The sequence below is a fragment of the Apis cerana genome, linkage group LG1 (genome assembly GCF_029169275.1).
Source record: "Apis cerana isolate GH-2021 linkage group LG1, AcerK_1.0, whole genome shotgun sequence".
Taxonomy (NCBI): Eukaryota; Metazoa; Arthropoda; class Insecta; order Hymenoptera; family Apidae; genus Apis; species Apis cerana.
This window is the reverse complement of record NC_083852.1, coordinates 23,634,046-23,657,500: the sequence shown is the minus strand read 5'-3', so window position 1 is coordinate 23,657,500 and position 23,455 is coordinate 23,634,046. Positions and strand designations below refer to the sequence as shown.

Genomic DNA, 23,455 nt, shown 5'->3' with positions numbered 1-23,455 from the left:
GACACGGGCAGAAGTTCTAGTAGGTTTAGAAGGCGACTTTTTCCCAGAATGTTGACTTTTACTATCTGCCAAAGCTTCTTGAAGACTCTCGACAACGGTATCATTAGTATGATTTTCCGGTGCTACGGTGTTCAAGAAATTCATTGGCAAAGAGGGTGAATCGGCTACTTGCGTTTGTAATTGTTGTTGCGTTCTCTCTATGGATTCTGTAGGTGGAGCAGTGACTTGGGGAGGTGGTGGAGGTGGTGGTGGAGGTGGTGTAACTATTTTAGTAGGCGAGACCATAGCTGCTGTAAGCGCCATGTTGTGCGAGGAAGACGTGAACGCTGCAGTACATGGTGAAGCTTGTAGATTAAGCGAATCTTCTAATGGCTTCACGTGGGGTAATAATGATTGAGCTCCTGGAAAAGCTGCTCCAAATGCTGGTGGAAAAAGGGCTGGACCAGGAGAAGGATAAGGTAACGGTGCCGCGCAAGACTGTGGCGGAAACAGACTGACTGGACCAGTACCGTAACTAGAATCTGCGTAATATGTTGTTTCCATGGAACATGGTGGGAATGGAATACCAGCCACGTTCTTGTATGGTGGAATAGAATGATCCTCTGCAGAAGAGGCGGAAGTAATCGAAGAAGATGTGGATCTACGAGACGGTAAAACTTGACTTTCTGCCCATCTAGTATCTGGACGACCATTTATATCATTGTACGGAGAGTTTTGATCATATTCCTGTTGTCTGACAACGTCATCTTCTTTTTCGAGCACTCTATCCATCATTTCAGCAGCCTGATCATCCTCTGATGCTGGCAATCCTATTAAATGTCTATTTACCATTTCCATAGGATTCTCTTCAGATATCGGTTGATCGAGTATCGTTCTTTCATGTGATTCTTGCTGACTGTGAAGAATTGAATGTGGTTGCTGCAAAAGATATTGTTCTTGTATACTCGGTGCGTTCAAATGAGTACGCGCAATAGATTCGTTTTCTGGAATAGATTCATTAGGGAATTGATGGTTTCCATATCGACGATTTTGTGTTTCCATTAAAGCATTTAGATGTTGCACATCACTGAGTTGAAAACTATTGATACTAGGTGGAACCCATCTTTCGTCAGTCTCTGCTCGATCAAGCTTTGATCGTTCTACCAAGCTTACTTTGTTCGTTTCACGATCCTCTTCATAAGCTGCATATCTATCGTTACCACTCGAGTAACAAGTTTTTCTCTTTTCTTCTATTGTACTCTTACAACTGCTGGGACGGGTTTCGTTAGTAGATATCTCTTCTTCAGAAATTTCAATATTTTTCACGTTCAAAACTGGTTCTGTGATAGGCTCGAGAATTTTTGTCTCTTTTTCTTGTTGTTGAGTGGTTTGTTGTTGTTGTTGAAGTTGTAATGGTAACTGTTGCTGTGATTGTTGTTGATGTTGCTCGTACGTCTTTTCTATAGATGATTCTTCCTTTTTAACTTCACCATCTATAGGTACTGCCTCTAATTCAATTTGACTAGAATTTGACTTTTTTGAGAGTTCCATACGTAGTTTCTCTACAAGATGCAACGTTTCTCTAGCACTATCCTCTTTTGAATCTTCCTTAAACCATAATTCATTATTGAATGAAAAACTTAACGGTACACCCCGTTCTTCCGCGTCTCTAGATATACCGAATCCATCTTCATTTACTATTTCTTCTGTTAACATATCTTGATCAAAATCAAACAATTCTGAAACACTTGCATCTTTGCCATGTTGTGGTGAAAAGATTGATCTATTTGCAGATTTTCGTCTTTTTTGATGCTCTTTTTCCGAATTTTCGACTCTTTCCAGAATAGATTTACCATTATCGTCTTCGTTATTTTCTTTTTGAATATTTTCTCCAAGAGAAATTGTTTGAGATTCGATATTTTGTAATTCAACATTTTGATGTTCAATAGCATTTTCCTGATTTTTCCCTAAATTCCGATCGATTTTCTTCTTTCCAGATGTAATTTTTTCAATTTGAGATATCTCAGTAATATCCTTTTTTATTATTTCTTCTTCTATTCGCTCTTCTGGTTTTGGTTTCTCAATAGTACTATTGCTTTCGTTAATATGATTTTTACGATCTTCGTTCTTTATAACTTCTTTTATTTGTTGAATTTCTTCCATAGATTCCTTTTCTTCTTTTTCTTCATCACAAATAACTTTTTCAATCTTTACTTCTGAAATTTTACTCTTAGACATTTTATCGTGATGTTCACGTTTTTCCAGTAATTTGTCTAGTCCTCTTAATGACTTTTTCGGGCTATCTCTTTCCGCTCTACGTTGTTTCATTTCTTCTTCTAAAATATTTATTGCATCTTTACTTCCAATCTTCTTTACTTTTTTCTCTTCGCTCTTTGAAGAGCTCTCTGTACACTCAATTTTTTCTTGATCGATAATCTTTTGTTCATCTTTTTTACTTTGTTCTTCATCTTTCTTTTCTATTACTTTAATAGATTGTTTGTCATTTAACCGTTTCTCCGATTTTTTGACCGTTTCTTTCCCACTCTTTTCATCTTTCGCAACGGACTCGTTTGGTTTTCGCTTCCTGCCTTCGGATTTGATCTTTTTATCTTCTTTTCTTGGTAAAGATTGTTGTTTACCAACTTGACTCGACTTTTTGGTAGGTCTGGTCCCAAAAATATTTCTTGACCCATCATGATCTCCAGACCCAACGAGCAAATCCTCATCAACCTCCGTTCCTGCTGCTGTTGATTGTTTCTTATCTCTTTGATCTTGCTTTTTGACGCTTGCTTCTTGTTGTGTCTGGTGCTGGTGCTGGTGCTGTTGCTGTTCTTTGCAGGTTCTACGAGGTTCCTCTCTCTCAGTAGGCGGCTGAAACTCAGGTCCCCGCCGCCCGTCGGAAGTTTTAAGCTTCTTCTCGGGCAGCTTCTTGAGTTTCCGCCCTGAAATTGATTTTCTTTCAGCTTCTTGTCGTTCCGGTGATGTTTTGCTGGATTGTTGCCTTCGGTTCGCTGAACTAGGAATCGCTTTGCTTTTTGTTCTGTTACCAGTATCACTTTCAGAAGAAGTAGTAGCAGAAGAACCATCTATCAATTCATCTGAAAATTTCCTATGTTCCGGATTTTCAGAATCACTGCTACTTTCTGTAGAACTAGTACAACTATTGCTACTACTACTGCTGCTATCACTATTACTTGAAAGCACTGTCTCTCGCGTACTTGATTTCCTAGGTCTTCTCGAACGACTTTCTTTCGAGATTTCTTCTTTTCTCGAGGATTCTTCCTTCTTCGAAACCAATTCTTCTTTTCTAGATGAGAGATCTTCTTTTCTAGATGACGAGGAAGAAGAAGATGAGGAAGAAGATGAAGACGAAGAAGAAGATGAAGACGATGATGACGATGATGATGAAGATGATATTTCTTCTTTTCGCGAAGATAATTCCTCTTTTCTAGAAGAATCATCTTTCCTAAATTCTTTCCTTTTTCCTGTCTCTGGAGATTCCTTTTTAGATCTTCCATCGAATGTTTCTTGTTCGATTTGCTGTGTAGTTTTACTACCCATACCACTTTTGATGTGTTCTGCAGCTTTCTTTGCAGCTTGCCTCTGTGGTACATATGCCAAAATCTCTGTTCCATCTCCAAATTCTTTATCGAAATCATACACATCATTATTTTTAATTTCTTTTGATTGTTTATTTTCTCTTTGTTTTTTATTAGGACTTTTGTCTTTTGATTGCTTTGAGGAGGAAGATTTTGGAATTTCCTCGACAGGAGACTTAATTATTTCTGACATAGTTTCAGGCACTAAATTATCTTTTTTGCCTTGTTGTGTGCGTTGCATGATTTCCGAAGCTTTCTTCGCAGCTTGTCTTTGTGGAACAATCAATGCAGAAGGTATGTATTCTTTCTTTTTAACACTAGTTTTATTTTGATTCTCTTTATTCTTCGATCCTGTATTGTGATACGTTGATTCGATGTGTCTGGAATCCTTATTAAAGTTTTTCTGCGAATTTTTTGATAAATTTGCCGCAGAAAATTCCTTTACAGCTGCTTTCGTAATTAACACTGCAGAATGAGACGCGTGCTCTTGAGAGTCAGAATCTGTATCTGAATAAATAGCTGAAGCAACGAAATGTTTTGTTGCTCCACCGCTTAACGTTAACAATTCATCACTTTCACTGCCAGATGCACTTCCTAATTCTTTTTCCATGTGCTCGAGAGTATGTGATCTACTATTCACAAGCTTTTCATTTTCACTATTTTCCCTAACTGTCGAGTGTAATTTTTCAACCGATTGAACAGCTTTTTTTGCCTTTCTTCGTGATAATTTGGTTTTTGCAGAAACATTGGTCTCCTCTTCTGTACTCGATTCAGTTTCAAGTTTTAAGTTTTTCGACTTTTCAGTTTTTGCTTTTGTCGCATCCGTTTCACTACTACTGACAGATGATAAATCACTGCCATAAAGATTCTTTCTTCGGACGGAGCCGTTGAAGTACAATTTTTTACTAGAGGCACCATTGAAGTCCTGTTGTTGTTGTTGTTGTTGCTGCTGTTGTTGTTGAGTTTTCTTCTCTTCACTAGTTGGAGAATCTATACCAGCAATTCTAGCAACAATTGTGTCAAAATCATGAGTGTGATCTTCTGAATCAGGATGAGAATATAATCGATCATATATCGAAGGTCCATGATTAGCTTCCATTACAGCAGCAGCTGCTGCCGGTGGTAAAGGTGGACCTGACATTACTAAAGCCTGCTTGTGGAACGTCTGTTCTCGTAATCTAAGGAAAGATCGACATAGTTTTTCTCTCCTGCCAACCATATAGCATAGATTTCGGACTCTTTCCAAATCTTGACGTAATTGCACGAATGTCCTCATTTTTTCGAGATCGGCTGCTTGTCCTTGATTACGGGATCCACTACCCGAAAGTTCTCCACAACGAGGTGCCAATAATGGTTTGTTATGACCAGCCTATTAAATTAAATAAAGGAAGCCAAATAAATACATATATAAATATAATCAATTTAATATATATCATAACAAATATTAATTTGATCGTAATAAAAATTAATTTGATACAAACATAAAATTTTATATTTAGTTCTTTTTTATTTTTTTTATTTTTATTTTTAAACTTATTCTTGACTTAAATATTTAATTCAATTAATAATTTTAAATTTTAATTAATAAATTTTAGGATAAATAAAAAACTATAATTAAAATTCTACCAATTAATACCAATGATTATTTAATATAAGTTAAATTATAATTACAATTAAAAAAAAAACGAAAAATAGATTATAATGTTAGATTATAATGTAATTGGTAATATATATATTATTATTAGTTTCAATTAATATATCAAGTTTTTAAACATCACTTACCCTTCTTTTGAGCTTCCAATAATTATAAATATAGACAATGCCATCAGGATCCACATCTAATTGTTGCGAAGCAATATCTTTTAAACTTACATGTTTGTCAAATTCTGCTTCAATTTCTTGTAATCTAATGAAAAAATTAATGCACAATTACATCATAAAAAACGATTTAAATATAAAAGTTTAAAATAATTAAAAACGTACTTTGCAGCACGTGCTTGATTTTTTTCCTCAGAAGTCATGTCTTTCCTCTTGCGTCTTCTAGATTCCGCATCTTCGGAATCTGATCCTGCCTTGTCACCTCCACTTCCTATACTGCTTCCAGTGCCTTGAACTTTATCTTTTGTATTTGTTCTACTATGTTTTTGGCAGTAGGACTATAAATAAAATTTCCACTTTTATTCTTAAATTTCAAAAAAATTGTTTATTATAATTTAATATTCTTTAAATTAATGTTTTAATATCAGTATTTAAACATAAAAATTTATTAAAAATAAAAATGTAATTTAGTGGACAAAATCCATATTTTATATATATATATATATATATATATATTGTTAAAAAATATTTAATTTTTTTACATTATTGAAAATAACTTTTTATTAAATATATACCCTTAATTTTACTCCATCGTCGGCCATTTCATCTTCAATAATTGCCTTCATTTCTAAGCCATACTTGAAGGCACACGTTACATGATAAGCTGTTTTACACGTCTTTATACTGCACTGGATGCAAGCACCGACTCTTTCTCGACACAGCACACATATTAAGGCCCACCGACTTTGCTGCAAGTAAGAATTTATTCCATGAATTTAAAATTCTAATTTTTCTTTTTATGAAATATATTGACTTATATATGAATATATTATATTTACTGGAATACTGGATATTTTAGTAATAGGTTCCATTCTTTCAACACAGCCAATGCTGACTTCTGGGATCCATAAAGCACAAGAAACATGAGCCCATTTTTGGCCACTACGAGTACACTTCATAGCACCACCTTTGTTAGGACAAAGAACACAATCTGGTCGTTGACTTAAAGAACAAGTTCTACATAGCCATGAACCATCTGGTATTGAAGTAATTCCATAACATGCTTGATGTACACATATGTTACAACAATCACAAAATACCATTTCGTTTCCTTCTTCAGAATCGGGCTAATAAAACAATATTTTTTTGATTAATCAACTATTATTTTTTAATATTATTAGTTTTTATAAAATTAATCACTTACGGATCTACAAACGTCGCAAATTACATTTTCATCATATTCAATACCAAGACCTTCTTCATTTTTTACTATAGTCTGTATTCTTTCCCAACAACGAACTTCTAATTCTTCTATCACACGTTCCAATTGTGATTCCGTAATAGGCAACTGACCAGTCTAAAATTGTAAAATAATAATATTGTAAAATTTTTAATAAATTTATTCCTATATTTTAAAAAAATAGATTATATATAATAATATACAATTTTAATCATTTAAATTTATTCTAATCTAATAATTTTTAATATTTTAAAAATATAAAGTAAAAAGAATATAAGAAATAAAAAAATATATTTAATTTATCATAGAGATTATATTATTTAATTAAAAAATTATTATTAAATAATAAATAATAAAAAATTTTATATTTTATTTGATTTGTTTAAAATTTTTCTAGTGAATTTTTGCAAGAATTATTAAATTTCAAAAATACCTGTGCACGTTCACCATTTAACACATCCAACCAAGCAATATCAGTATCATCAAGATCATAAGCACAAGCTTTCTCTGCTCTTGCTGGTGTTGTGCTTAAGTGATGATCTTCAGGATTGAAATAATCATCACGAGATATCCTCACAAATTTTTTAGGTCTATAAAAATATTATCATCAAAGAATATTATTAAAAGTTAAATAAATGAAATAATATCTTATGTGAAAATATTTATTATTATACAAAAAATTATATTTTTACTAAATATAAACAATATTTTGATTATAAATAGTAAAGATTTGATTTTAAATTATTTTTGGAATATATTAAAAATATTTTTATAGTATTAAAAATGTTATTACTTCTTTGAAATTTTAAATTATGTATAATTAATTTTTAAATGTACAAAAAAAATACTAGCATTATTTGCTTATAATATAACAATTGTTATAATATAATTATCAATAAAGTATTACAACACTGAAAATATTTAATATAATTATTTATTAAGTTTAATATAAATTTTGAATGTTTATGTTTAAAAATTATTTATTTTTATATATATATATATATGTAACAATAATATTTATATAAAACTTACAATTTGAATTCACTGTGTTGCTTTATGGGTGTTGCTTGTGTGATAGTGACTATTGGCTCAGGTAGGGAGTCTGGATTAACAGGTACTTGAACACCTCTCTCCCATTCTTGCTTCCATTGATCAGTAATAACCCAATATTCATTGGGACTTAGTGGCTCGCTATCAGGTAATTTCATTGCGCTAATCAAATCCTTACGAAATAATTCTGCAGGTGCCTCAGCAGAAGAACGATTGTATATACTAGAGATTTTAATGTCACAAAGTGGTCTGGGGGTCCAGGATGCCCCTCCTTGACTGGACGACGCCATCGTCTCCTCCTCTTCTGAGGGCCCCATGGTAGCTGCCAGCGACGACGAACCCGTCGCTGGACCCAGCCTACATTTGCGCCTTTTGATTGCGCCTGGGCAAGACGCCAAATCATTGTCGTTTCTATTTATCCGTTTGCCTCGCTGTGCCATTCTATTATACCAAATGATTTAGCGGTACGTGGCACGTGCAGGAAAACCGCGCGTACCCTAAAATGTTCTATTATTATAAATTATACAAATAATTAATAATATTAGAAAAAAAAATATTAATTTAATTACTCACTACATAGTCGTCCATGTATTTATTATCTAGAAAGCTGGTTCCTCTCAAAGCTGTAAAAATAAAAAATAATTAAATGAAAAGTAAAAAAAATTTTTATTTAAAACTTTTCTAAATAATTTTCTATTTTTTCTTAATATTGTGAATGATTCCCTGTGTAACATTTATTTTTTATAAAGAAATATTTGTAAAATCTCATGATTTTATAATAATTTTCATAAAATAAAATTTCTATACTTAATATAAGAAATGGAGTATACCAAATTAAAATAAAAACAAAACAAAATATATAAATTCAATAATTTATGCATTGTTTCAAATATTAAATTGATAAATGTTTTTACAAATAAATAATTGATAAAAGACAAATCTAATAGAAATAATACGTAAAAAATAGCAATACATAATAATAATTACATAAAAAAAAATAAGTGAAATATGATTATTTAAGCGTATAATATATATTACAATTTTCATTATCAAATTATAAAAAATACGTTCTTCTGTACACAAGAAAATATAAAATATATATAAATAAATTAATATTACACAGAGATCATAAGTATAAAACATAAAAGTATTCCTTCGCAAACTAAATTTATAAAAAGAACACTCATGATTAGAACTATTCGATAACACAAATTTACAATTCTAAGAACTAGAAGACATTAAGAATTTTATATTAGAACTATAACAATGCAAACACGTTTGAGAGTATAAAACTCGGACAAAAGGACTGATGGTATAGACCGATTGTATTGCAGGGGGTCTGCGGCCGTTGATCCTCGATGGCCGCCGCGGAGAGGTTATAAATGGGACAATCCAGCAGAAAGAGTTACAATTCAAACAAAATCGGTTTTCCGTAACGTTATAAGGCCTTGAGTAGTTGGAAAAACACAATGATCTTCGAGAAACTGATCGCCGTGGCGGCTGGCATGTAAACATTGCGACGGAGTTACTCCGCGGCGACGCTCGAGCGGCACCGAGGCTCGATCGTAAAAAATCGCCGTAAGACTTTCGATGACTCGACACGAGGAAGTCGAGACTCGCGGTCAAGAGAATAGACGTCTAGAAGAAGATCGGGCGGAGAGTCGAAAATGCTCACGGGTCCATTGGGCTGGTGGTGTTCCTGCTGGCCGACAACATTGACAATACAGATGGCGACAGGATCGACTCGCACACGAATCTGGATACACACGTATACACATCTGAACGCATACGCAGATGAATTTTAATACACATGCACACAAATGTAAGTAAATATACACACACAATGTGAAAACATAAGTATGCACGAACGTAAATGTATACGCACACGATATTGGTATGAACACGCGAGCACAAGTTCGACACGCACACGTAAACATGAACACGCACGCGCGCGCAAGAAAGAGTAAGAACGAAAGAAATAGAAAAAGATAGAAATGGTCGGAAGGCAGTAAATGCCTTATTATTGATCTATCGACGGAGAGAGTGATTTCGCGCGCGATGATGCACGTGACAAATAATAGCCGGTATGTCTGATCGTGAAAGATCGAATTATTTTTCGATCGGTAACTCCGAGATGGCAGTAGTCCGAGTACGCCTCTGTCACGGCAGCCTAACCAAGATGTCCTCATTAGCAATTCGAGTCGTAGCCGCAACTAGCTCGGTTTTACTCACTTCATGGGCCGAGGGCTCCAGTCGAGCTCGCTCAACGCCCTCAAATAGCCTCCGTAAGGATACCTGATGGCTTTCTTCCTCGCGCAGTACACCGAATCGATATTATATTTACATTAATGTGGATACTGCTGTTTGGCGCCATCATGCCTAAAAAAATAACTGTCTGAGCGCGAAGTCACGTGACCTCGCGACACAGCCAAATCTTGCAATCACTTTTATTCATAGGCCATAAGAAATTCTGGAAACAGAGCAGAATAAGAACCTGTGGAATCTCTACATGTGTTTGTAGTAATTTTTTTTCACTTTATTTTAAAATTCATTATGAATTAATAAAAAAAAATTTTCTTTTGATTCAAAAAAAGTATCTTCTAAATTAATATTTTTTTTTATATAACATTTATATGCATTGGTTCTCTTAGAGTATTTCATATTTTATATCTTTTTTTCCATAAATAAGCTAATATAATAGCAAAATTTTTATTTATATTTTTCATCTTATTTTCATTTAATATACATTAAATGCTTATGTATATGTTATCATTTAAACAATTTATTCCTAAAAATATTTAACACAATAAATTACTATATAATCTAGAATTTTTATTAATAAGTTATTTTATGGTGGCACAATCATAAAATAACTAGTATTAATACAAATCTTAAAAACCAATTTTGATGGTTCTCACTTATATTTATTTGATAATATTAAGTTATATAACTATTATATTAAATTATATGCAAAGAAGATTAAACTTATACTTGAATTTATGAAAATAATATATTTTAATTATTTCTTTTTTTCAGATATATAGTAATTAATTAATTATGTTTAACATGTTAACATTTATATCTAAAGTATGTATACATATAGTTTTTTTATAAAAAAATATTTTATATATTTTTCTTATATTTATTATTATAATAATTTTCAATATCAATTTTTATATTTTTATAGGACTTTATTAAAATCGAAATAGAATTTAGCAGTATCTTTTTATTATCTGTAGGTGCAGTAAAAGGTTTAAGTAAAATTTTATTTATTTTTGATATATTTTTGTAAAATATAATATTCTACAAAAAATATTTTTTTGGAATCAATAATATATTATTAACATACAATAGTAATATAAGATTCTATAAATTTTAAGAAAATTATTTCTTTTTTGACGATTAAGCGAATATCGAACACATCTTCTCTAGTAATAATAACAGAGGTCTTTGAAAAAAATGTGACGTTTTTCATTATTTTATTTTCAGAAAAATAAAAAATAAATCATATTTTTTAATTATTTTACATTAATTTAAAATAAATTGATAATTAAATTGTAAAATAATTTATTATGATAATTAGTATTTTTTTCAATCTTTTCATTGTAATAAAGTTGTTCATATTATAGAGGTTATATTTACATGTTTTACATATATAAATTCATATTACACAAAAAATATTAAAATTTTCTTAAAAATTATTCTAATCGATAATTAAATCCATATTTATATTTTATTAAAAATGGAACAGGTATTTTAAAAATTATTTTTTTTACATCATTAAAAAATCATCTTTATGGTATAATAATTTTCTATTTTTTAGGATTTGAAAACAAAAATCGATCAAGCATGCCGAACAGCCGAAGAATTTACGAAGCTTTATTATGAAAGTTTAGATAAACGTAGATATGTAAGTAATAAATATATAAAATAATTATTTTACATATATAATAGATTAATAAAAATACAAAATATTATATCAATTCTAGCTCATATCAAGATTATATTTGGATACTGCAACTTTAATATGGAATGGAAATGGTATTGAAGGCAAAGATAATATACAGAAATTTTGGACAGATTTGCCACCTTCAGATCATTCTGTTTTTACTTTAGATGCTCAACCAATAACAGGTAAATATTTATATATATATATATAAGCATTTTAAGTTTTTGTAGTATGTATGCTTTCATAAAAGAAAAGTATCTATTATTTTTTTATGAAAATTCATAAATTAATATATTTAATATAATTGTATTTTAGGTCCTGAAGTGGCAGATCAATTGACATTCCTTGTAAAAGTTGGAGGGCAAGTAAAATATGATGATAAAACATCAAAATCATTTAACCAAAGCTTCTTAATTGCAGCAATGGGAGATAAGTGGAAAATTGTAAGCGATTGTTTTCGAGTACAAGAAGCACTAGAAAATGTAAATTAAGATAATATAAAATTATTTGTTTACAAAATGTTTAAAATGTTTAAAGATCTTTTTGATTCAATATTTCTTTTTATTTCTATCGTCGGTCTTATATCAATGTATAAAGCGATATTAAAATTTTCGTATTAGTGAATCAGTACGTTGGTCGATCATTTAGGAATAACTTTACACGAGAAGAAACTAAAAATAAATATAGATATAAATACTTAGACATAAACATTACTATGATACATATTGTATAAAACATCGATTTTATATCTTTTGACGGCTCATCAACTTAAATATTCAATGATTAATAAGATTCCAAGAAGTTCTAAATATATAATTTTTTAAGCAAAATCAATTTATCAATATATAGTTTATAATATTTCTTAAGATGGTCTATAAATATTGTCTTTAATTACTCAAATTTAAAAAAAATCACACATAACATTGTTTATTTATATTTTATTTCTTATTAATTAACATAACTTGTGATTAGAATGATTAGAATGATTGAATAAACAAAATTATATAATTAAAATGTATTAATGATATGAAAATTTATTCTGTAATAGACAAAACGATTCTTATAATACATGATTACAATAAAAATTAAAAATTGCTTTAAAATATATTTGAGCTTAAAAATTAAAAATTATTAAAAATATAAAATTTGAATTATTAAGTTATGTGTGATTTTTTTATATAATTTTTTTAAATAAATATGTATTTACAAATAACATTTTATTATGTTTCGATCTTATATTTTGTTTTAATAAACTAAGAATTGATTTAAATTCCAATTAAAAATTTATACATTTAAAACTTCTCAAACAGATTCGTTCGTACGATCACTCGTCTTTCTTTCCCTCCCACCCTCTCTCTCCCTCTCTTTCTCGCGTTTTTATTGAAGATAAAAGATAAGTCGATCGGTGTATCACAGGTATAAATGATGCAAGAAAAAGAAAAAGAAAAAAAATAAGAATCGAAATGATTGGGATCAAATCGAAAAATAAAAATTTCGAATCATAGAATAACAAAAGTTGTCGATCGATGTATTTTAGTAGCCATATATAGGCAGTGTTATAAGAGAAAACGGCTTGATTGGTATCGAAATCGAAAAATTTTTGTTCTCGTTGCATATTTCTTATTTTAATCAAATAAAAAATAAATTCAGACTCCGGAAACTTTAGTGGAAGACTTCCAAAAAAAAAAAAAAAAAAATTAGAAATAACACTTTTAGAACTATTAGAATAACACTATTAATTTTAATGTAAAAATAATGAAATTATATAATTTAAAAGTTAAAAATACTGCCACAATAGTAAATGCAATTTGAACCTGATCTGTATATTTAATTTAATGATTTAATGATTCATAATTAATTAATTAGAATATAATTATATGAATTATATGGATTATAGAAAAACAATAAATAAAATAAAACAAGTATTAATTTTTTCATTTAAAGATTGAATATCTATATATCTCTCCTTTACGATATTATTAATTTAATATTATTAATATTAGTAATTTCTATTTAAAGTAAATGGAATTAATTTAAAATTAAATTTAAATTTATGAAATTAATTTACTTTTTAATATAATTACTTTTTTTTAAATTTTTTAAAAAATATCCGGAGTCTTTGTTTTCTACTAGCACTCTGTGGAAGAACATCTACATAATATGCAAACAACAAAAAATTTAGAACTTTGATTAATTACACCCGCTGATTTACACAAATACATACAGTAAAACCTTGATATATATTATTATTTCATATACAAATCTTATTTTTGATTATTGATATAATACTAATCGAACTTTCGATTATTCAATATTAATATAATTATTATTTTAAATTATCAAATATTAAATTTGTAACTTTAATATTTAAAATACATATTATAATAAAATATGCTTTGAACAATTGTTTTTATTTAAAATAAATTCGTGATAATTAAAACAAAACAAAATATATATATATATATATATATATATTTGTTTAACTTTAATTATCTCAAATAAATATATATACAAATATCAAATATTTTAAAAAATGTGATGATTAAAATAATATATTAAATGGATTAAAAACGAAATTAAAAAATATTATTAAATAAAAAAAATGAATGAAAATTGATTAATCATAAAGTTCATCAGTTTAAAAGGACTTCTGATTAATTTCTTTAATCAAAGTTTTACTGTATTATTAAGCATATCTGTTATTCGACTTATTCTATACAAATACAAAAGTTGTTACATTCTCTCACGCATTAAAATGGCTTACTCATTTAAAAGTTTTCGCACTTACGATGTATAATCTAGCCTAAAACTTTGCATACGATATTACGAAGCACGGCGCAAAAAAGTTCGATGAAAGAACACCGAGACATTTTACTCGACAACTATAATCACCACATTTATCGTATAGCGGACGAGTATGATTTACTTAGAACTTCACTTATACAGAATACATATTGGATCGACGTTAAAGTAATCATAATTAATTTACAAAAAAGAATCAAATGCTCAGTATACAAAAAGTATTTTTTTCTATGTCTATCATTTATAAAGTAAATATATATCTTGTTATTTTAATAAACTGCGATTACTCGTCCTTTTTTTATCATTATAAAATTATTATTAAAAAAATTTAAGGAACCAGAATATATTTGATCCTTGCTTAATTATATTTTTAGACTCATTTTGCTTTTGACAATATTTTTTTTTCTTTTTTTTCTTTTTTTTTTGCGAAACTCAATACATAAAAAATATAAATGAATTATATTTATATACTATATGGTCTTTTTTTCTTAATATCAAAAAAATAATACTTTTATTATAATAATATTTTAAAATCTGAACGAAAATAGCTAATCGCAGTCTATATTAAAAGATGTTTTGATGAAAATTGAAATATACTTTTTTTTTCATTCAATATTTAAATTTTAGATTTTTTTTATTACTTTCCCATTAAACAGTATTTAACTAAGGCCGTGTTCGACTTGAGGCCTTCTTCTTAAATATTCTTGGCTTCGAGTATTTCTCCAGGAACAAAATTGTAAGTCATTATCAGGAAAATCATTATAATCAAAATTTATAAAAACTTCATTACCAATTTAAATTAGATAAAGATTATAAAATTGCTTAATTCAACAGAAAAATTCAAAAGAATAAAATTTGAGAATTCGAAAAAAATTTGTAAAGTTTTAAACATACTGAGTAACAGATATGAAATTATAAATTGTGTCAGATTCAAATGAGGATGAGAACAAGGGTGGAGACAGAGAAAACGATGTTAATTTCTCTAATTTATCTTTGCACGGTATTGACAACATCTTTTATCGTATTTTGAAGATCAGTGAGAAGTCTTGTATTCTCCGTAACATTTCGAGTGCCAGCTGCACGAAGCTGTCGTGCCTGAAGCTCTAACCTTGCAAGAAGCTCGCGAAATTGAAACCGCGCATGTGGAGCAATACCACTATCTGCAAGATTAGCGCACATTCCGTGTAACAACCCTACCTTGTCTGAAAGCTGCAACCAGCTAGTCATTACTATCGTTGAGCTACTTTTCAAATTTAATACGCTGTTTTCAATTAATGTTGAAAGCTCCAATACAATCTGTTTTGCGGTTCTTGAATCTGTATTCTGTTTACTTAAATCATCTTCTGCATGTTGAGATTTCGTACAATTCGGTGTTGCATATATTGAAGAACCAAAATGTTTAGTCGAAGAAGATAATGGTTTTAGTGGTTTTGCAGGAACCACTGGTTTTTCTGGTTCAGTTGGTGGCCATAGTCTAGTATCACTTTTACTACCAGAGCTACAAATATTGTTAATATTTAATATATAGTAGTTTTAAATAATCAATATTTAAAACTATTTAATTTAAAAATTATAATATTAATTAATTTAACAATTTAAGTTATCATTTAACAATATAAATATTATATATAATATAAATAAAAAAAGAATGAGTATTAATTTTATGTACCTCTGACTACGAGTTGAAGCTCCACTATGATCTTCAGGAGAATCTTCTGTTTGGTCAAGGGTTTCTTGTTTACCACTATTTCCCCTAACACTAAGTTTTGGACTGTGAGGTTGACTATCACAAGATTCTTTATTTTCCCAAAGTTTTTTTAAACTACTAATACTACCAGTACTTCTACGTTTATCATCTTGTTGCTCTTCTGATTCTGAAGATTGTTCAGTAATAGTACTTTTCTCTTCTAAGGATCTTTCTTTTTCTGCATTCTCAACTTTTCGAAGTCTGGCTTTGAAATCAATTATTTGTCCATCAGATGTCTCTTCTTTTTGTGGATTATTTCGTTTGTCTACTCTTTTCAATTTAAAACCGACATTTCCACCAGAAAGTATAGATTCAGTTGTTGAAGAAGATATGGATGAATCTTTGTAAGGATGATGCTGTTGATCTTGATTTGTTTCATTAGTTTTTAAAGTTGATACAGCATACTCATTTTGAGCATGTCTAGCACAAGTAAAAAAAAAATGAAATATATCTTAAAAATAATTAAAAAATAAATAAAAAAACGTAATATGATATATAAATATTAAAATTTACCTTTGTCCTGTATCCATATTAAAACTAGCACAAAGTTCTGAAAGTAATTGTGAAGCAGGATCCAAAAGAGCAGATGGAGTACTACTTGTTACAGTTTTTTTCGTAGTTGTACCATGTTTTGTTTCTGCACTCTGCTTTATTTCATTTATCAATTTTAGTTCTAACATTTCCTTCATTCCAGGTTTACGTTCAAAACTATCAGGAGGTGAATTTGAAACTGGGGGTGGAGGCGGCGGAGGAGGAGGAGGTGCTTCTTCTGGTGGTGCAGCAGGTTCAATGGTATCTATTCTGGATTTAAAACCTGTCCTTTTATTATCGATAGTTCTACATGAGCTATCTTGAGTTTCTCTGCGTCTTAAATTAACTCCAAACCTCGAACAGGCTTCTTTTACAGAGGGCTCTGCATTACTAACATCATTTCTGTCTTCTTGTTCATTTTCATCCTCTTTCGCACGCCAATCTGTACTCTTTGCTTTTCTTATAGATAAAGGAGAATTTCTTATTTGAGAAATTTCACTGCAAGAAATAGGAGGTGGAAGTTCAGTTTGTTCTTGACTGGAAAAAATTTCATCTGGTGGAGGAGGCAAATCTGCAGGTGGAGGAGGAAATTCCAAATCAGCTAATGATGGTTGAACAGATCTCGAGGGACTTGCAGTACGAAAATTAGAATTACTCGAAACCCGAAAAGTTCTTAAACCAACGCCATCAGATTGATTATTCTTTCTTACAGTTACTACTCGACCACGAGGAGAATTTGGAGGCTGATAAGTATTAACAACACCGCTTGAAGAATTACTACGAGTCATTTGAGGTTGACTTCGTAAATTATTTTGACGAGGGGAAAGAGATCTATGTTGAGAACTATCGATAGTTTCATGTTGTTCCATTGTACCAGATGTTATGGATGAAGCTGTTGTAGATTCTTGATTTGATGGCATACCACTTTGACGCAAAGATTCTAAATATGCGCCAATTCTAGCACCTTTTGGTAATGTTCCATAACGATTAATGGCTCTTTTCACGTTCTGTACTTCTAATGCACCCACTTGTACTAACTAAAAATTAGATTTAAATATAAGTTTCGAAACATAATAAAATATATAAACATATAAACATAAATAAAATTTTCGAAACATTTATTTTAATCTTTTTAGAAAATTACTTTTTGCGGTAGTGGTTCTTTTGATGGATAAGGTCTCGGTTTAATTTGTTTTTGAGAACAGGTCAAGCCAGGTATAGGTTCCGGAGATGTTGAAGGTTGAGAGATAAAATTTGGTTCCGCCGTACCCTGAGAACCCTCTCCATCCTCCTCGATTTCACAGCCTCCTGTAGCAATCGTTCCTTGAGCCATCGTCGCGAGATCTCGCGCAATACCTGAGTTCCCATTTAACAACAAACCGTACCGGTACATATTTTCTTTCTGCTTAGAGTCCTTTCGCTAAGAGCGAACAAGTTCCATAAGCTCAAATAATGAAATATAAACTGTTTTGAAAATTAAAAATATATTTTCTTTTATATACTTTCTTTATATTAATATTTTATCTTGAATATATTCATTGAAATAATAAAAATAAATTAATAAAGATGTAATATAAAAATGAATAAATTTCTTTTTTAATCTTTAAATTTATTATAGAATTTTAATTTTTTAATTATATATTTAAAAAAGGACATAAATGCAGAAAGAAGTGAGCATAAAAAGCTGGATACAGAGCTTACGGTAGGAAACTGAAGCAGTACGTGCACGTATCAGTACGCTCGATTAAAGTAGAATGAAAATACCTTCGAGAATCTTATCAATACCATTTAGATCCGTGGCATCGTCGAGAGTCATGGTGTTTGTTTCAGTATTTTGAGTATCTTGCTCTTGATAGGCAGAATCGCGGAACGAACTGCACGACGACAGCAAGCTGTTACCCAATTGTTATATTATCGTATCACCATATAATCAATATTCGTCGGTGTTCGAAATCTCGATTATGAAAGAAATTTAATAGAAGCAGATTAATGTGAATAATATGGCAGATAAAATATATCCCATATGTACATATATAATATATTTAATTATTTACTTATTACTGTAACCAGATCTAAAAAAATTATAATAGTTATAATAATCGAGGTTTCGTCACACCGGAAACAAAAAATGCCATACCTCGTTCGTTTTGGAGGAGCTGGAGCTTGTTTTCCTTTTTTATTTGTAGAACGTCTCATTTGTACGATACTACTATTGTTCTTGCTTGATAAACCACCTGTGAATGTACTCAGTTTCGTTACTGAACTGGTAGTATCTACAACAAATAAATGAAATATCAAAAATAGGCCTTTATGAAAAAAATCCATTCATTCTAAAATAAAATAAAATTTGTTTTAATCACATATTTATTATTATTTATTAAAATATATAAATTTATTTACATAATTAAATTACAATAAAACAATATTTTAAGAGTTTTTTATGAATACCTGAGGGAGGTAATGGCTCAGAAACTAAAACAAGTCCATGAATATTACCAGTACTACCAGTTTGAGATTTTTTATATGAAAGTAAGGGAATTTCTCCTCCTCCTTGTAACTGCTTTTCAACTTCTACAATAATTTAAATACACGTATAAATTCCTTATCCTTATCTTTTACATTTACATACAAATTATTTTACCTTCCGTAATACTAGATTCTTGAAACATATTTTCGAGAGAATGATGAATTTCTTTAAAAGTTGGCCTATCAGCAGCAGACCATTGCCAACATTGGCGCATCAATTCATATACTTTTGGTGGACACCCAGGAGGACATTCCATTCTGTAACCTTTTTCCAACATATGATACACATCTGTCAAATCGACACCAGGATAAGGGGACATTCCATATGTTGCTATTTCCCAAAGTAAAATTCCAAATGCCCATACATCAGACTATAAATTTAAATTACAAATATAATATGATTAATTACATAATATTATATTATGGATTATAAAAAAATTGTTTTACCTTTGTAGAAAATTTATTATATGCTAATCCTTCTGGAGCAGTCCATTTTATAGGGAATTTCGCTCCAGCATGAGCCGTGTACGTATCATCTCTCATCAACCGAGCCAAGCCGAAGTCCGCGACCTTTACCAGATGATTTTCACCCACTAGGCAGTTTCGAGCCGCTAAATCTCTGTTTCGAAAGTCGCGATGTTAACGCGAGCTCGTTTCTTAAGAGGAGAGGACGATGAAATTTAAAACATTTCTCTTAACTAACTGAATGTATTTTTTCATGCAGAATATGTGTAGCATAATGATTACTGTAATCTGTCATTACTTTTTCAAAAATTTTTCTTCTCTAAAAATTATTTACAAAAAAAAATACATTGTAATGTAACAAATGTAATGGTTACTTTTAGCCATAATACAAACTATCTTAGAACTAATTCTTTACTGTTCACGAAACTATACTATTTTTGAATAAGTAGTTATAGTTTGTGAAATAAAAAAGATTAGTAGTTTATGATAATTATTATGTAAAAAAGTGAACATTACTCTTATGTACTTTATTTGTTATATCTTTTTAATATGTATTTTATACACAAAAATTTAAATACCCTCTTTCCCTTTCTTTTCCCCATAAATTTTAAATTTGCTCAAAACTCTGAAATGAATACATAATTATTTTTTAATGAAGATAAATATATGATAAATTCACTTCATGTAGAATTATGGATATGTAGAATTAGATTATAAAAGAATCAAAATATATTTTTTATATAAATTAAGATTAAATCACTTATGAAAATAATTAAAAATAATAAATAAAATAACATTTTAGAAATTAAAACAAAAAAATTTTAAAAATTAGAATAAAGAAATATCAATAAAAATTTTGTTTTCTTACAAAAAAATTTTTTAAAAACATTGATATAAATACATTATACAAAAACATGCATTTTTATTCAATTATTAAGGAATACCTATGAATGAAATTTCTGCTTTCCAAATAACTCATTCCACTGGCGATTTGTGTAGCCATATGCATCAAAACAACAGCATTGATTTGATGTTTGCTCTCATTTCGTAAGTAGTCTAATAGATTTCCTTTGCTCATGAATTCTGTAATAATGTAAAAAGGTGGTTCTCGAGTACATACACCTAATAACTGAACTAAATTTCTATGCTTCATTTCCTTCATAATTGCTGCTTCCTCCAGAAAATCTTTTAGAGCCATTGTGTCCTCCTATAAAATAAAAATAAATTAAAATAATATAAAAAAATATAGAAAAAATAATAATACTAATTAATTAATACCAATAATTAATAATCAATATATTAAAAAACTAACTTTTAATGTTTTTACTGCTACAGTCATATTGTATCTCTTCCATACAGCTTCATAAACATCTCCATATTGTCCACCACCTAATTTATGTCTCATAACAATATCTGTTCTATTAATTTCCCATTCATCAGGTTCTAAAAAAATAATTTTAATTCATTTTAAAAATAGTATTTATTATTTTAATTTATTTTTATTATTTTAATTATTATTATTTTGTATATACCTGGACTAAGAGGAAAAACAGTAGGCTTATTGTGCTTTGGTGCAGGATAAAGTAATTGTGTAATTAAACCATCAGCAAGCATTGAATGATGATGTACTAATTCTGCCAGAGTGTTAAATTTACTTTCAGTTGTAACAAACATCTAAAATATTAATATTTTATAATATTATTTATATTTTATTATTATTTATATATTAATATATAAAATGTCATACCTTTCCTTCACTATCTTCATTAATTCTGTAGTGGTATACTCTACCCTCATATCGTAGAGAAATACTGCGTTGACCTGGACTGCTTTCTGATTCACGAACTAAAAAGCTACCATTTATACCAGAACTTAATAAATATTCAGCAGCATTCCTACATATCCTTCCATGATACCAAGAATGTTTCTCAAGTGAATTTACTGGTGTGACATAATTTGAAGGAACCCATCCTACTTGACCAGTACTTGAATGAGCTTCGCACCATTCTCCACTCTTATTATAACTTAAAATACGAACTTGTTCTCCTGAATTTAAATAATTTATAATATGATATAATATGATATGATATAATTTTTTTTAAAAGATATAAAATGTAATTATAAATGTATTGTATTTATAAATATATATATATATAATTTATAAATATGTATTTATAAATATATGTATACAAAATAATTACCTTTTTTAAGACTTAGTTGATTCTCTCCGCCTGCTTGGAAATCATATAGAGCAACAAATAATTGGGGATCATCTTCTTCTTGTGCTAATAGATTTTCTTTACTAGTCCATCTATAATATATTTAAATATTATATTTTAGATTATATATATATATGTATATATATATTTATATAAAAAATATAAAATTTATATATTTTTTAGAGTTTTTATTTTTTATATTTTATGTTATAAAAAATAAAATTTAACCTATTTGCAGCCTCCAAGAGCCCAGCAGAAGAAACTCCAGTATGTTGTTGAATATTCATTTGTTGTGAAATTGGTTGAATACCGGATCCATTTGGAGGATCACCATCTGGTAATGCCGGAATGTGAGGTAGCGGTCTGCTTTGTAAAAGAGCTTCTGCACAACGTTATATAAAATTTAATAAAATGTAATATCAATTTAATATTTTTCATTTTATTTTTTTTTATTTTAAGAAAACATTATACAAATTTAATTAATATTTTTTTTTACATATAAATATTTTTTAAAAACATAAATATGTTTTAAAAAAATATTATCTTTTGAATTATTTATTTTTTTTATTATTATACAGATATATATATTAAACATATTAAGTTAATAACAATATATTAATATTTTAAATATTAAATTATGAAAATATTACATAAAAATAATTTATATAATAAAGAAGTATTATTATTATATTTTAAAATATAAATTTATACATAAAAAAAATTTATAATATAAATAGATTCTACTTTATTAATAAATTAAGAATTTAATTAGATTGATATTAAATAACATAACAAATTCATTTTTAACATATTATAATAAAAAACTAATTATTAATAATCAATCATCAATTTAATAAAAAAAAATATAATTTATAAACATAAATATATACTAATTATATAATTAAATAATTATTTTTAATAATTTTTGCATATCATTTATAATTTTATTTTATTTTATATTCTTTTTTATTCTTAATCTGCAATAAAGCAAGTAAATGCATAACGTAGAGAGAAACTAGCGGAAAGAGGGGAAGAAAGTATGAGGGAGAGACGTGGAAAAAGGGACGGAAGTAAGAAAGAAATAGAAGATAAAAAATGAAAGAGTAGAAAAATAAGAGAAGGAATTACCGCTATGCTCCGTAAATATATTAGAGCCAACAAGACGGGACTCTTTGAGGTTTCTTGGCTGTTTGCGTGTTTGTCGCGCAGCAGAGCCGACAGGAACAATTCTTTCCTTAGTCTGTTGAGCACCCATAGTTTCCGAATTGGCATGCCCTTAGATTAATCCCGGCCGCAAAACTGCCGGGGCCGTTCACTCGGCACATTCACTTTCGGTTTGACAGTCTAACTCCCGATCGCATCTCTCGCCGGCTTCTGCCGACGACGAGAATACACGAGATTCACGAATCTCACTGTAACGCGAACCTTCTATTCACATTTTTGACCAGCATTCAAGATCGACACTCTCGCCATGTTTGACAGCTTCGACGTCGACGATAGCTCGATTCGCACCGTACTGTTTACTACTTT

At 29.2% G+C, this 23,455-nt stretch overlaps 3 protein-coding genes across 25 annotated transcripts in view; 1 reads left to right on the top strand and 2 right to left on the bottom strand.

The window, feature by feature from the left end:
• Positions 1-10,096, bottom strand: part of LOC108001991 (PHD finger protein rhinoceros) — a 17,182-nt gene extending 7,086 nt beyond the window's left edge. For 5 of the 12 annotated variants that reach the window (XR_009833011.1, XR_009833008.1, XR_009833010.1 and 2 more), the window contains exons 1-10: positions 9,919-10,096; positions 8,260-8,309; positions 7,669-8,183; positions 7,070-7,226; positions 6,601-6,753; positions 6,236-6,523; positions 5,972-6,145; positions 5,562-5,734; positions 5,361-5,484; positions 1-4,947 (exon numbers count right to left, since the gene is read on the bottom strand). The exon at positions 1-4,947 is cut by the window's left edge. Coding sequence is in view for 8 of the 12 variants with exons in the window: in XM_062086304.1 (XP_061942288.1) it covers positions 1-4,947; positions 5,361-5,484; positions 5,562-5,734; positions 5,972-6,145; positions 6,236-6,523; positions 6,601-6,753; positions 7,070-7,226; positions 7,669-8,126 (6,474 nt within the window). In the remaining 4 variants the exon portion in view is untranslated. Of the gene's footprint in view, positions 4,948-5,360; positions 5,485-5,561; positions 5,735-5,971; positions 6,146-6,235; positions 6,524-6,600; positions 6,754-7,069; positions 7,227-7,668; positions 8,194-8,259; positions 8,310-9,006; positions 9,334-9,361 lie in introns of those variants that run through there. The other 7 variants (XM_062086354.1, XM_062086330.1, XM_062086315.1 and 4 more) reach the window with 7 other exon arrangements.
• On the top strand, positions 9,444-12,944 carry LOC107992645 (NTF2-related export protein). 5 transcript variants are annotated; one of them, XM_062086426.1, is made up of 6 exons: positions 10,578-10,773; positions 10,874-10,921; positions 11,510-11,596; positions 11,676-11,820; positions 11,951-11,996; positions 12,056-12,154. In XM_062086426.1, exons 1-6 carry the CDS (start codon positions 10,744-10,746, stop codon positions 12,066-12,068), a joined length of 369 nt encoding a protein of 122 aa, XP_061942410.1. In that variant the 5' UTR covers positions 10,578-10,743; the 3' UTR covers positions 12,069-12,154. The 5 variants fall into 5 exon arrangements, with proteins under 5 accessions (XP_016904148.1, XP_061942410.1, XP_028520041.1 ...); XM_028664240.2 differs by having other exon boundaries at positions 11,951-12,154; XM_017048659.3 differs by lacking the exons at positions 10,578-10,773; positions 10,874-10,921 and adding an exon at positions 9,444-9,508 and having other exon boundaries at positions 11,951-12,944.
• On the bottom strand, positions 12,176-23,455 carry LOC108002143 (tyrosine-protein kinase Abl). Of its 8 annotated transcripts, none has more exons than XM_062086370.1 (16): positions 23,054-23,455; positions 22,154-22,307; positions 21,908-22,017; positions 21,454-21,752; positions 21,239-21,380; positions 21,019-21,149; positions 20,651-20,913; positions 19,689-19,860; positions 19,357-19,612; positions 19,164-19,286; positions 18,853-18,988; positions 18,480-18,607; positions 17,860-18,071; positions 16,698-17,752; positions 16,107-16,604; positions 12,176-15,935 (listed from the first exon to the last, which is right to left on the bottom strand). In XM_062086370.1, the coding sequence occupies exons 1-16, from the start codon at positions 23,178-23,180 to the stop codon at positions 15,425-15,427; spliced, it is 4,317 nt and encodes a 1,438-aa protein (XP_061942354.1). In that variant the 5' UTR covers positions 23,181-23,455; the 3' UTR covers positions 12,176-15,424. The 8 variants fall into 8 exon arrangements, with proteins under 8 accessions (XP_061942354.1, XP_061942367.1, XP_061942360.1 ...); XM_062086383.1 differs by having other exon boundaries at positions 17,860-18,023; XM_062086376.1 differs by having other exon boundaries at positions 18,501-18,607.